This window comes from Opisthocomus hoazin, chromosome 7, assembly GCF_030867145.1.
Source record: "Opisthocomus hoazin isolate bOpiHoa1 chromosome 7, bOpiHoa1.hap1, whole genome shotgun sequence".
In the NCBI taxonomy this organism is placed as follows: Eukaryota; Metazoa; Chordata; class Aves; order Opisthocomiformes; family Opisthocomidae; genus Opisthocomus; species Opisthocomus hoazin.
Genome location: NC_134420.1, coordinates 34501601 through 34515214, shown reverse-complemented (window position 1 = coordinate 34515214; position 13614 = coordinate 34501601). Strand labels below are relative to the sequence as shown.

General features: G+C 36.7%; 1 protein-coding gene across 9 annotated transcripts in view; it reads left to right on the top strand.

The window, feature by feature from the left end:
* The window catches only part of PCNX1 (pecanex 1), a 96470-nt gene that overhangs the window by 57920 nt on the left and 24936 nt on the right, over window positions 1-13614 (top strand). For all 9 annotated transcript variants that reach the window (XR_012764624.1, XM_075427297.1, XM_075427296.1 and 6 more), the window contains 10 exons: window positions 787-897; window positions 1386-1477; window positions 2696-2805; window positions 4534-4639; window positions 6356-6448; window positions 8043-8193; window positions 10149-10290; window positions 11710-11887; window positions 12286-12394; window positions 13012-13141. Coding sequence is in view for 8 of the 9 variants with exons in the window: in XM_075427297.1 (XP_075283412.1) it covers window positions 787-897; window positions 1386-1477; window positions 2696-2805; window positions 4534-4639; window positions 6356-6448; window positions 8043-8193; window positions 10149-10290; window positions 11710-11887; window positions 12286-12394; window positions 13012-13141 (1222 nt within the window). In the remaining variant the exon portion in view is untranslated. The remainder of the gene's footprint in view (window positions 1-786; window positions 898-1385; window positions 1478-2695; window positions 2806-4533; window positions 4640-6355; window positions 6449-8042; window positions 8194-10148; window positions 10291-11709; window positions 11888-12285; window positions 12395-13011; window positions 13142-13614) is intronic.

Sequence of the window (13614 nt, the reverse complement as noted above, 5' to 3'; positions counted from 1 at the left end):
GATCCTTCTATTCCTTTGAACCTAGAACTTATACTGCTGCTTGTGAACCATATCTGAACTACTTATCAGTTGCGTAAATGATTGTTATTTCTGTGTCTTTGATTCCTTAAGATGGAAAGTAAATGAGATGTACAGGTTGGGACATGTCATTCTCTGTATTAAAATTGTGGCATTCGCTTATCTTTGCATTCTTAAGTTCTGTAATTTGCAGAGGTTTTAATGATTCATACAATTACTCATTTTTGTGGTTTGTTTTTTTTTTTTTTAAGTCATTTAGGATCAGAACTTTTCAGAATGGTGTGGGAAAATGAGTAAAATTGTGAGATGTTATTAGTGGCAGAAAACCCAGAGGTGAAATGCTTACGTCAGTGTGGCTAGTGTCAGCTTGCTCCTGTAACTCCAGACAGATAGTTAGGCTTGGATAAGCCTCATTTACAATGAGTGAAAGCTTACAAATCTTCTAATCTGTAAACACTCTTGGATGGTCTTTGCTAAATAAAAATGGAATGCCTGAATTGGCCCATATCCATTTCTACAGTGATTAAAACAGCAGTACCAAGAAGTGTTCTGACTATTGGTCTATGTAACCTCTACATTCAGTCTGTTCTAAGTCATTGAAGTGGAGATTGACATAATGGATGTTTTCCTAAAAAATAGTAGAAATACTTCAGTGATGTTGAGGTAGATGGTGTGTGGGATACCATAGAATTTAAACGGAAGAGTGCATTACCATGCTATATTTTTTTTTATATTCACCACTTTTTCAACTATTTTTTTCCTCCGTAGTGTTTACACTATGTTTCCCTATAGTATTCTTCATTGGTCTCCTGCCTCAGGTGAATACATTTGTGATGTATCTCTGTGAACAGCTGGATATTCATGTCTTCGGTGGCAATGGTGAGTGGTGTTTTTGTCAGTGGCAAAAGTGTTGGATTAGGACAGCCATCAGATTAGTAGGCTAGTTAAAAAAATTTAAGAACTACACTATTTGTATTCCTACCCTCTAAACATAGAATACTAATTGTATTTTTAAAAAGGCTAAAGGTGTTCTGATTGATTATTGAGAAATAGAATTATGGTCCTAGTAAGTCTGTTAAAAAGTATACTTTCTTCCTTGACTGGCTTCTGTTGCAGTTGTTAACCATTCCCATGGTAATGCTGTTGAATATATGAAGAGGTAAATAAAGCCACATAAATTGCTTTTAAAAAAATCATATGTAGGGGAAAATACAAGTAGTTGCTGTGGATTGGATAATTTTTTTTTTATGTCAGAGGGGCGTTGCAACTCAAGGGCTGATATCTTTCTTAAACAATCTGAAGTATTTTGTATTCTAACCTAATTACGTAGCACTGTTTAATTTTTCTTTCTTTTCTGTGATATTCAGCTACCACAAGCCTGCTTGCAGCACTTTACAGTTTTATCTGTAGTATTGTGGCAGTTGCATTGTTGTATGGACTGTGCTATGGTGCCCTGAAGGTGAGCAAAATTTTAGACACAGCATACCTTAATGTTTTGGGTTTTGTTCTCCGCTTGCTTGTGTCTTACATACTTAAATATGCAGAAAGTGAATTAGAAATATTAGTCTGATTTGGTAGGGGTTTATACTTGGTCAGCTGTGATGTCAGTAAAGGAGATGACATGCAGGAACAAAGCAGATTTTTTGCTTTTAAAAGGTGTGATTTGTGCCTGCACTGACAGGCTGTTTGTTTGGCTGAAAACATGTGACATTAATTGTCAGTTCCATTCTGTGTTAGCTCTTGGGAAAAAAAAGTGTAAGTGGCTTATTTCTAGTACAGTCTTCATGTATTGCTTTGTTAACCTCTCAAAATGGCTCATGTGAGTGTTTTTTCCAGTGCTGCAAACTGGGAAGTAGCTTGTAGTGTCAAAGTGAAGATGTGTGCCTATCTAAAAGGTAGAGTTAGCTGGCAGGGGACAAAAAAAAAACCCCAAACCAAGAGCTTTTTCTTGCTTGAAATGCTGTTCTGTTTAAAAATAGTGTGGTGTTGGTTTCAGGTGTGTCAATAATTAAATGCTCTCAGTTCACAATTAATTGTAGCATGTGTGTCTGCCAACTCAGTTGACTGGCTTTTCCACTCTGTCACAGAGAGTAAAAAAGTTGCTTGAGGAAATACTCCCATGATGCTATCAGCCGCAAAACATCATTAGTTTTCTGTGAATTTGTACATTTGTCTCATTAGTCTTTTGTAAACACATCTGTTCAAGATAAACAAGCTTTAGTAAATAATCACTGTCTCATCTCTGCAGATCTGATGCAGATCGTGAAAACAAAAGTAAAACCATTGGTTTACTCTGAATTCAGCACATTAGAAAAAAAATAAATCTGAGTAAAAACAGATGTAACTTTCAAAACTAAGAAGTGACTAAATGCAACTCTGAGAACCTGTGGTCTCAAGGAATGGAGGAAATTCTTCATAGGGTTGTGAAAACTGATGAATGTTTAATGATTTAGATGGCATAGGTTTAAGGGATGTACACTGTGTTAGAGCTTCTGATCTGTAGTTAGGCATAGTAAATATTGAACAATATTGTTGTACTAGAAGTCCTGTTTAATTTTTGTGGAATTGTAGTTAACTTTCTCATTCTTTTACCATGATATACATAATTCTGGTATGTCAGATAAGTGTTACATATACTTTGTCTCCTTTTTATTAACACTTCATTTCTGTCTCCCAGGATTCTTGGGATGGGCAGCATATTCCAGTTCTCTTCTCCATATTTTGTGGTTTGTTAGTGGCAATATCGTATCATCTCAGCAGACAAAGTAGTGACCCTTCTGTGCTTTTGTAAGTGACTCAATTTACGTGCTTTCGCCAAGGAAGAAGCAAGTTGCAAGGGAACATTATAAACAATGTTAGATATTAGTTCTGTTTGAATTGGTAGTCACCAGCATTATCAAAAATAGCATGATATTGGTTCAGTAGTTAAAGAGAAATTCTCAAATTTTGCACCTTGTTTTACTTCCAATGACAACCTTTCTTTGTGACTTCTGGCAAATCACTTACATGCCAAAATCTGATTTAACTGCTTGCTGATGTTCTCCAAAATGCCAGTCAGGTGCCATCTTTCTGGTGTGTTTGTGCAGAACAACCTGTACCTATTCTGTATTTAAAGAGATGCTCAAAGCAGTAGTTTAAGCTAAAGGCCACATACGGATTTTTTCAACTGTTTCTCTCACTTAATTTGTTACTTTGTTCTTATCTCAAATGTACGCTCAGAGCACTTGTTCAAATAATTTCATCTCTGATGCGAAACAAGAAGGATTTGTTTTGGTGATGAGTGTTCCTGTCTAGCATGGGGGAATGTGTTCATGTTGCTATTCTGAGTTGGAGTATTGATCTGATGATGACAGTATTTCTGTTTCAGTTAATAATTATGTGTGTAAAACAAAATAGCTCCAGTAGGAGAAACACCTCCTACAGAATAGCCAATAGAGGCTCAGTCACATACCTGGGTTAGGCAGCGCTTGAGCTTGGATTTATATATAGCCCTGATGTTGGGATGAATTTGATAAGTGGTAGTCTGGGACAGATAGTGAGGGGCCTCTTCTGTGACCAGGGAGATTAATGATTTGTGAGTGTTCACACAGAAGTAAAATTCTTATCTTTGGGTTGACAGCTAAGCCTTTTCTTTCTACTCTTAGTTCAGGTGACTTAATTGGTATGAGGTTCTTGCCCCTAGATACCTGTTCTTCTGTTCTTTCCAAGGACTATAGCCTGGATGCTTATGTTTGACTTACAGGTTTGCCTATTTAGCCAGATGTGGCACAGTTAAGCATTGGAATGCATTGCAATATGTAACTGCTTTTGAAGATCTAGGGCTCTTTCTGTAGTGAGCTTCCGGTCCATAAAATGAAATAATACATATTTCTGTACCACATAAGGTAGTGTAAGAAAAAAATCACATTGAGGGGTTGAGACACTTGGGTATGGCTAGCAGTGCTGCATAAGGTCTTCTCAAAGCTTAGGTAGAAGTTTTTTGGGCTATGGGACCAGCAAGGTCTGCTAAGAATTTAGTAGCTTGGCCAGCATAGCTAGTTTATGAATTAATCAGGGTAGTAGTTTTTTTGTTGTTGCTGTTGAAGTTTGAATTAAATCAAGGAATTCTTCATTTTCTAATTGGTGTTGACAAATAGACCACTTCTAGACTCTGCACCAAGTTACATTTCTGTTCAGTTATTTATGAACTAAAGTTTTGTTTCATGAGTACTAAGGACTTCACTTAAAATTCAGTATTTGTTCAGTTACTCCTGTTGGGACTGGAGAAGCTCCTGTCTGAACAACATTTGGCTATTCGTATTTAACGCTGCTCATTGTGTGCAACCAGAGAAAGAGTTCTTTTACGAAGTTGAGATCTCATCTTTGTAAATTTGCTCAGTCATGTGAAAGCACTAACATGCCAGGATTATTTTTTCTTATGATCAACTTGTAATAGAACTTTGACTTGGTTATTCTTGTAAAACCACACAGAACAATACATGCTTTTCAGTGGGTTCTTTTATGTCTTTCCTTAAGCTCTTTAGTGCAATCAAAATTTTTTCCTAATTCTGAAGACAAAAACCCTGAGGATCCTCTGTCTGAAGTAAAAGATCCTTTACCTGAAAAGCTTAGAAATTCTGTGGTAAGTAGGCTTGGTTTTTTTATTGAATCTAAGCATTTACTTTATGTTGGTTTGTATATCATCAGTCTGGGTCTTACTTGGCTCACAACACTTGTTAATTACCATGGTGTTGATTAGAATGGATATTAGAGTGTTTCCTTTAAATCTGCCGATGAACCAATGTGCTACACTAAGAGTATAATGCTTATATTGCAATTTAAGTTATTTAAAAGGAGGCTTCTGAGAGAATTGGTATTCCCTGGTGTGAATTCGGTGAAGTATCATTGAGGATTTTCTTCTAGCTCATGCTGACAATAATAAATGATACTTGCTTTTGTGCAGAAGTTAGTGGGAAAGAGTTAATGATGACAAAACTATATTAATCAGTATTTCTAGTAATTGTGAGGCAGAGCTTTGTGCTTGCTGTTCCAGAAGCAGAAAATAAAAAGTGTGAAAAATGTTGTGGGATTTTTTTGTGGTTTGTTTGGTGGCTTTTGTTTTTCTTTTTTTAAAGAGCGGATGTAACCTGTTTACTTTACTTTAGCACATGCTTTCAATTTTCAGTGAAATTCACTCTAAGTATCTATGAAAGTAGTAATATTTAAACATTCTTTTTCAGACAGTGGAGCAGTAAGTAAAAGACTTAAGAAGCTTAGTATGTTAACTTGTACAAAAGAAGATTGAACACTCGTTTAACCTTGTGCAGGGCTTGGCTGTAGGGTAATAACAGTGTAGATGGGTTTCTCCTAGTACAGCAGGCGCAAGTGTGGCAAGGTGCAGTGTGTGGAAACTGCAAGTAAATGTTTAGAGCAGAGAAACTGCAGTTCTCTTAAGGCTTAACAGGAGATAATGACCATAGGAGCTGCAAGCTCCCCTTTAGCTCTCAAACTGTGTTTTTAGTCACCAAGGGGGCAGGGGAGCTGAGGATTATGATATGTTCTTCCTTTTGGCGGTTTTTAAATCAGGACTTACTGGTTTTTTAAAAAATTAATTGTATCCTGAGAAGTTAAGACTTTGCAGCAGTAATTGCTGTGTGTAATTACTTGGCCAATTTTGGAGTAGTTAATCCTTTAATGATTTGCTGGGCTGAAAATTTTAATACTGTATTTACAGAGTTGGAACAGGTCTAAACTTGGAGACTCCGGGTTGTAGTGGTCCTAAGCACTTATTGCCCCCTTGTGACTGAGTCTGGCATTAGTAGTTTTGTTATTTGTTTTTGCCCCTTATCAAGGGCTTGTCTTCATTGTTTGGGGATAACAGAAAATTCAGACTCATTCCTCAGGGTCTTTCCAAAGCTATCCTTTATGCTTCTGCAAGGCAGTGGGGAAAAAGGGTTAAAAAGATGAGTTTTTCCACCTGGTGGTTAGCTCTGTCTAGGCAGCTGTCTTCCAGAGCTCTGAATTGCCCCAGAGTGTAAGCAATTCTTAGATCATAAATGGGAAACTTGGTTAGCCCTTCCAGTTCTTATACCCCCTCACAGTCCAGAATTAGAGAGAGAATGTTTTGGGTATATTAATTTCTCCTGCCCCACTGTGCGTATATGTCTTTTCACTCCTTTTGCTCTTAGCCGTATGATTGATCTTGTGAAATTTCTGGTAACTTCAATGGAAGTAATCAAAGAGATTCAAATTATGCCAATGTTAATCAGTTTCAGTGTTACTGCTGATGGGCATTAAGAATCTGAAGAGGGCAAGCAAAGCTGGTATTTTCTAAAAATGTTTTGTTTTGACTCCCCAGAGTGAACGATTGCAGTCTGACCTGATTGTGTGTATAGTCATTGGTGTACTCTATTTTGCAATTCACGTCAGTACAGTATTTACAGTTTTACAGGTAAGGTGTTCAATCATGTCTGCCATTTGTCTTCTGTATATAAATAATGTGATATGATGCTTGTTCTCGGAGTGCACTGGGTCTCCTGACTAGTTTTAGATGGTCTTTAAATGTGTAGTGTAACAAGTACATAACTGAAGATCTTCACGTTCCAGTTTTATGTCTCAAAAACTCTTCTTCCCCTGCTATTTCCTGGTTTCTTCTTGCATTCTGGATTTTTGTTTTAGTCTGACACAAAATGCCCTCTTTTACTTCATCTATCTCTGTTAAATAGTGTCAGGATTGTTTTGGAGTAACAAAAAAATGACACTTTAAAAAAACAGTTTAAAAGGTTTGATTCTTAAAGATTCAGGGACTGAACCTTGGCTCAGCAATTGCATGCTAGCGTAGCTGTTTGTAGACGATAGTATAGGGGAATACCCCTTTACTGGGGTGGTTATTTACAGGACTTCAAAGAGCCTTTGAGTTATAAGTTTTTTACTTGTCAGTGTAGCTAATATTACTGCTTCGGATACATTTAATATGTATGTATCACTCCTACTTGTTGATGATAATGTGGGACCAGATCCTGTGCTTGAAGTTGTTTAAGTAAAGGCATTTGCTTAAAGAGTTGCAGTTACTGAATTTCTTATTTTGGCATTCTTGTAATGGAACTACTGATTAGCTTGTGAGCAGCCTTATGTCAGGCAAATCAAAGTTTCGTGCATGTATTTTAGAAGGATTTACCCTCCTGCTTCTGCCTACAGTTACAGAAAAAAATGTATGCTTTTCAAAATTAGTTTAGGTAGCTTCAGGTTTTCAGGTGAAGTATCCTGCTTAAGCAGGTGTACTAGATTTTTCTAAGGAAAATATCTCTTTTATTGTATGGCTCGACTTCAGCACTCCTCCCAAATGTTGCTTTCTCCTACGTTTGAGAAACTTGGCTGTATGCTCTTCGCCAGTTGGCTGGATAAGCCAGTTGGATGGATAAGTACAATAGGCTTAGACTTCATAGCACTTCTGAATCAAGAGTTTGTGAAAAGGTAATGCAATCCAAATTTTGCTGTGGTGTATCTAGAAATATAGGGAAAAATTTAATATATAGACAGCATAACTATGAAATCCAGTCTTCATACCATGTCAGTATAATAGTATTTTGTGACTTCTGTGAAAGAGTTTGGTCTTGGTCGGAGGCTTCTTATTCGCCACCTTCTCAAGAGAATGAGATTAATGATTTGGTTTTTCTTATGTTTATGCCTCCTTTTATCCAGCAGATGGAAATGTAAATTGGGTTCAGCCTTTAGAGGATAATAGCTTTATTATTTATAAAATGAAATGCAGCTGGCTCAGAAGCAATGGACTATGAAGGAAGATGGGTGTACTATTTTTATTTTAGAACACTTCTCAACTTAGTGAAAATTTGTTAGGAATAGATGGTTTATTCTCTCACAGGCATTTCTTGTTGTTTGATCTTAAAGCTGGTAGTACAGCTTCTCATGGAGAAATACATTCCCAGCTTACTATTACAGGACCACCTGCCTAAATGCTGAAAAAGGTATTACATTATTGTGTTATAAAACACAAACCTTGATTTGTTCAATTCTTCTCTTTTTAGCCCATTTTAAGTTATGTTCTCTATGCATTGGTGGGTACGGTAGGCTTTGTGACCCATTACGTTCTGCCTCAACTCCGAAAGCAACTTCCTTGGCATTGCTTTTCTCATCCACTGCTGAAAACCAAGGAATACTATCAGTTTGAAGTCCGAAGTAAGTATCATTCATGATGCTTTCTTGAACTTGCTGTAGTTGCTGAACAACTTGAGTTACCTATTGATACACTTAATCTGTCTTCTTTTATTCTCATCACTGGAGTATTTAATGACATCTGATTTCAATATGTAGTAGTATTCTCAGTTCCATGACGTCTTATGTATCTCTTAACTGATGATGATAATATATTACATGTCCTAACATTCTCTCAGAGCAGTTCCATTAAAGCACAGTCTTCAAAATCTTAATTTGCAAAGTTTGTGCTAATGATCGCCGTAATTTTTTTGTAAAGGTAGAGTGTTTCACTAGGTATTTCTTCAAGATAGCAAATTTTCAAATATTTTAGAGGATTAGGTATGGTGAATGCTGTTGGAGATTGCATCTTGGCATGGATTTGGTTCTTAATGGTATTGTTGGCATGTTTAACAACAGAAAGTAGTGCAGGTGGCCTACTAATGGAAAAAAGCACTAAGGGACCAGCCGTGCTAGCTGATCTGCATAGACACATGCACCTTGTGTCAAAGCCTGCATTTCCATGAAATCTTTCCCTGGAGGCTGCAGAAAATACGTAGTTATACTGCTGAACAGTTATTTCCAGTACAGATAAATATAGCAGTAGATTGTGGGGTCTCCACTGTTGGAATGTTTGTGTTACAGCAGACTTAAGAAATTTCTATCAAAATTGCTTAGAAATGACTGAAGCTATTTTGGTTTTTCTCTTCAGTTAGTTTTCAAGGTAAGACAGTAATGAAAAGAAAGTGAGCTTTCTGCTGCTTTCAGAAGCAGGGAATTACCAGAACTGATTTGTAGACTTCCTACCTTTGTAGCAGCTATGCAGTGTGGGCTTTTCACTGATGGTCTAAATTGTGCGCTTTTTTTCAGTATTTGGGTGTTAAGATGGATAAATATGAATAGCAATTGTAATATGATGCAAAACTCTGTTTGGAGGAAGCAGTGAAAAGTTCACTTGTTTGCCTGATGTTTTTAATGTGTGAAACCAGAGAAGCTGCAGTTGGTGCCCTTTTGCTGATACCAGACTTCAGTCATACATTGTAGTGTTTTCAGGAAAGATGAAAGTCATATCCAGTAATGTTAAATACAAGTTTGTGGCATTTCCTAGTTTGGTCCCTGCAACCTAACAGAGAATTCATGCCATGTCGATGACTAGTTGTCCTTACAGCTTCTGTTGTAGAAAAGCAGCTTCAGTTTTTGCTGGGGCTGGTCTAGGCTTGTGCAGTCATTCATAGCAATGAAGAGGGGTTGGCCTTGTTCTAGCCTGTTTCAAGTATGCCTTTAACCCTTTATGTATGCCGCAGTGTTTAAAATAACTCTTGACATAGGCTCTTCCAGCCTATATTTGTACTGCCTTGCAAAATAAAATTTCTCATTATCTTCATTTGCGTTAATTTGAAGCATAGCAGTCTTGTTACGTATTTGGCAATTCTTGTAGAAACGTAAAAGAAGTTCTTAAGTCTCAGAGATTTGTGTTGGCATGTTATGTGTGCTCTTCTACACTCTAGAATTGTAAACCAAAATATTTCGGTTTGAATATGGTTGGAAGACATCCTTTTGCATAAAATAAAATGCATAATGTCAGCTTCATCAGTATCAACATTTAAATTATTGAAGAGTTGGAAACCCAGTTTGTTTCCTGCCATGAGCAATAAGCAAGTAGCTTGCAAACTATTATATCGTAATACATTTTGTATAGATGTGTAACAGTGCAAAAACTATCCTAGCTACTGAGAGTAGCTGAGAAGGGGCTTCTCTTTGTTTTGGTTAGATAAAATATGGAAGTCCAGTATAAGAATACAGTTGGTGTTTGGCTTCCTGTTAGAGTGGTACGTGGGCTTTTTTAATCACAAATTACTTGCATCAAGAATCTTTATTCTGTTAGCCGAGTTTGATTTGACAATGCAATCTGATTTCTTCTTTTTAATATATCTTGATAGATGCTGCACATGTTATGTGGTTTGAGAAACTTCACATTTGGCTCCTTTTTGTAGAGAAGAATGTTATCTATCCACTGATAGTTCTCAATGAGCTTAGTAGCAGCGCTAAGAATATTGCTAGTCCAAAGAAACTGGATACTGAGTAAGTAGAAAAGGCTATCAAGTAATCTGAGTATGTCTACTGTGGTGGGAAATTAAACAGTGAGTTCTGGCCTTAGTGGGAAGACACTTAATGCTGTTGCCTTAAAACTAAAGCAATGAATAAATAAAGCTTTCCTTTATTTGAAAATTTGTACAGAACCAAGTTAGCTTGCTGAGTTAAACTGAATGGAGTGTTACAGTGTTAAAACCTACATGAAGATTAATCATTCAATTCATAGAATATACTATAAAGATTGCAGGTTGCAGAATTATCTAGTAGTGTGACATCAGAATTTCCTTGTTGATCTTCACAGTCTGTAATATGGTTATCCAGACTGCAAGTTCAAGATAGTGACAATATGTTCTGGTATTTTGTCAGGTGTAAACTTAGGACTTGTGTAATGTTCTGTGAGTTGGTGTGCTAGCTTGCAGCCCCTCTACAGCTTGCTGCTCTCATCAAGGAATCCCCCAGGCCTTCCAGCCCTTAAGTATAATGTGTGTTAAAATGCAATTGCACACTGTCTCTTACATTGAGCCTTAGTTCTAATTCCTTGAGCAATTCATCTGACTGTCTCAGCAAATGAGAGCTCAGTAATAGGCCCTGCATTTTTTTTGCCTCCAAGAACAGTGACTAGGTGGCTTTTTTGGATTTGAAGTTCTACTGATTTAGTACAGAAGTGTTCTAGAGAAAATAAATCTTGAAACAAAATAGAATATATATTTGGCAGTGGGAGTGTTGGATTTTTTGGGTGCGGGCTTGTTTTTTTTTAAGTTTAGTAGTCGTATGATCTAGTAAGTTCTTGCTTTGGGTTCATTAGTCGTGTCACTGTAACACCTTTGGGAGGAATATAGCCTTACGTTACTACCTTATTTTTATAACTCTTTGATCTGTTAGGTATTATCTCTGAGAGAGAGTATCACTATGCTTATCATTAAGTTGTGGTTCCAACAATGTAAGCTAGAGCAGTATAGTCATGCAGGAAATAATAATAATCCAGTGTTCATTAACATCCTTTTGCTGATTAATATAGAGCACTTCTAGCATTTTTGCCTCTCCATATTCATAACCTAAATTAAAGACCAGGTTTCTGTTCAGAGTACACTGATATTTCACCTCTGTGTTTTTTATTACTATTGTTTTAGTGAGGCTGTTACAAATAATGCTAATCCTTGGACATTGATTGGCTTGAGAATACTGATAGCAAGACTTAGATAGTAACCTTTAAAAAAAAAAAAAATTGAAATTGTCTCTGAAAAAATAACAAACCAACACCCGCACCCCCAAAACTCCTGAAGCAAACCCAAATCTAAACCTGGAATTTGAAGAGATTGGAATTGCATGACAGCAACATTATAGATGGTCTTTAAATCGCTTTCAGACAGCCTGTACTTGACTGTTTTGTGTGACTTTTTTATACAGGTTGGGTGCTTTAATGATCACAATAGCTGGCTTGAAGTTACTGCGTTCATCATTCAGTAGCCCAACGTGCCAGTATGTCACTGTTATTTTCACAGTGCTCTTCTTTACTTTTGATTACAAAAGTTTTACTGAGACCATGCTGCTAGACCTCTTCTTCATGTCCATACTCTTCAGCAAGGTAACTTTAAATCTCTGTTTCTAGGTGTTTCGAATCATCCAAAAGGGAAAACAGATAGTCCTAACTGATAGGTAATCTTCCAGATCATCAGTCCTATTGGTACTGTAATCGATAATGCTGCAAGACAGCTAAGACTTCTCCTTCCCGAAACACTTACGTTTGCTTCAGAAAGCATGTGTAACTTTCTAAACATCTCAGGAGTTTCTGTTAGTAGAACAATAAAGTGTATATTATGTTACTTGCTTCAGTTATACATCCTTTTTGTAAGTCTCTCTCAAGGTTTCTGGTAGACCAGTAAGAAATTCCTCAGGATATTTGTATACTGCAAAGCATATTGATTCTCAGCCAAATCACTAAATTTTTCTCCTCTTTTTTTTTCTTCTTTTATTTTCATGTAGCTTTGGGAACTCTTTTATAAATTGAGATTTGTATATACCTACATTGCTCCCTGGCAGATCACTTGGGGATCTGCCTTCCATGCTTTTGCCCAGCCCTTTGCTGTGCCACGTATCCTTTGAAAATGCAGACTTTCTCCTGAAGTCGTGTATTTATAACTTCTGAATGTTGCGTTATAATGGATTATGTATTACGGGCTGAATGAACTGAATGAACACCTATGTCTAGTGAGTATTTATGAGAAACAGCACACTTTCTGCCTTGCTACCATGCTGGAAATTACACAGCAGCAGGTAGAGTAGGAACAGAACTCTGACATAAAAGAAAGATGGAGTGGGAATTATTTAATTCTGAAAATGATACAGCTTTTCTTCTGACAGTCATTCCCTTTTTTTTGAAGAGTCACTAATTGTGGTTTTAGTTCTTGAATTTTTTATTTTAAGCTCCTGTAGACTGGTTTGAATGGAGTTTTGAGTTAGTATTCTCTGTAGAATTTTGAAAGAGAACGACCACCATGTCAAGTGCCAAATTTTCCCCTATTTCTGTTTTTAAAAACAAAAGTAATCCACTTACTGCTGGAGGTGTTGTAAAGATACTTTGCTGCAAAAAAATTCTTAGAGATCTTATTTTGCTCTTAATTGGTGTTGCTGTCTATTTCAGGTTCTATTACAGAAGCTTGAAAAAAAAGTAGTTGTTGCTTTGCTTTCCTTAATTCTGTTATCCTGCAGATTCTGCAATGTTATTTGTCCAAGCAGCTGTGTCAGCTTTCTTCTCTACTCCACTGAATCCTTTTCTGGGAAGTGCAATATTCATCACTTCATATGCCAGGCCTGTCAAATTCTGGGAAAGAGACTACAAGTAGGTGAAATAAGACCTTTAAAGTTTGTGTGCTTTGTTTTTAACTGTGGCTAAATGTGTTGATTTGGGGTCTTTTTGTTTTGTTTTTCTCCAGATGCTGCTATTTTCCCCCCCCCCCCCCCCCCCCAAGAAAACTAGTTTATGGCACCGAAAATTTTCGGTGAGGTTGTTTCTGAAATAGCGTAGTAGCTGCTTTATATGCTAGCAACATTCGCTTTAGCTTTTAAAGTAATTTCTACTTAGAGGTATGCTATCCTGGTAATTATTTTAAACATAAAAATTACAGTATTGTAAAGTGCAATTTTGAGTGAATTTATGTACAAAAAGGATTTGGGAGGCAGTTCGTAACTGCATTTGACCCGTGTTCATTATTGCTTATTTCACAACTAAGACCGGCTAACCTCAATACAAAAATCTTTAAAGTAAATGTCTTTTAATCAAGGTGGGATCAGTAGTAAAAGATTCTGCATGTC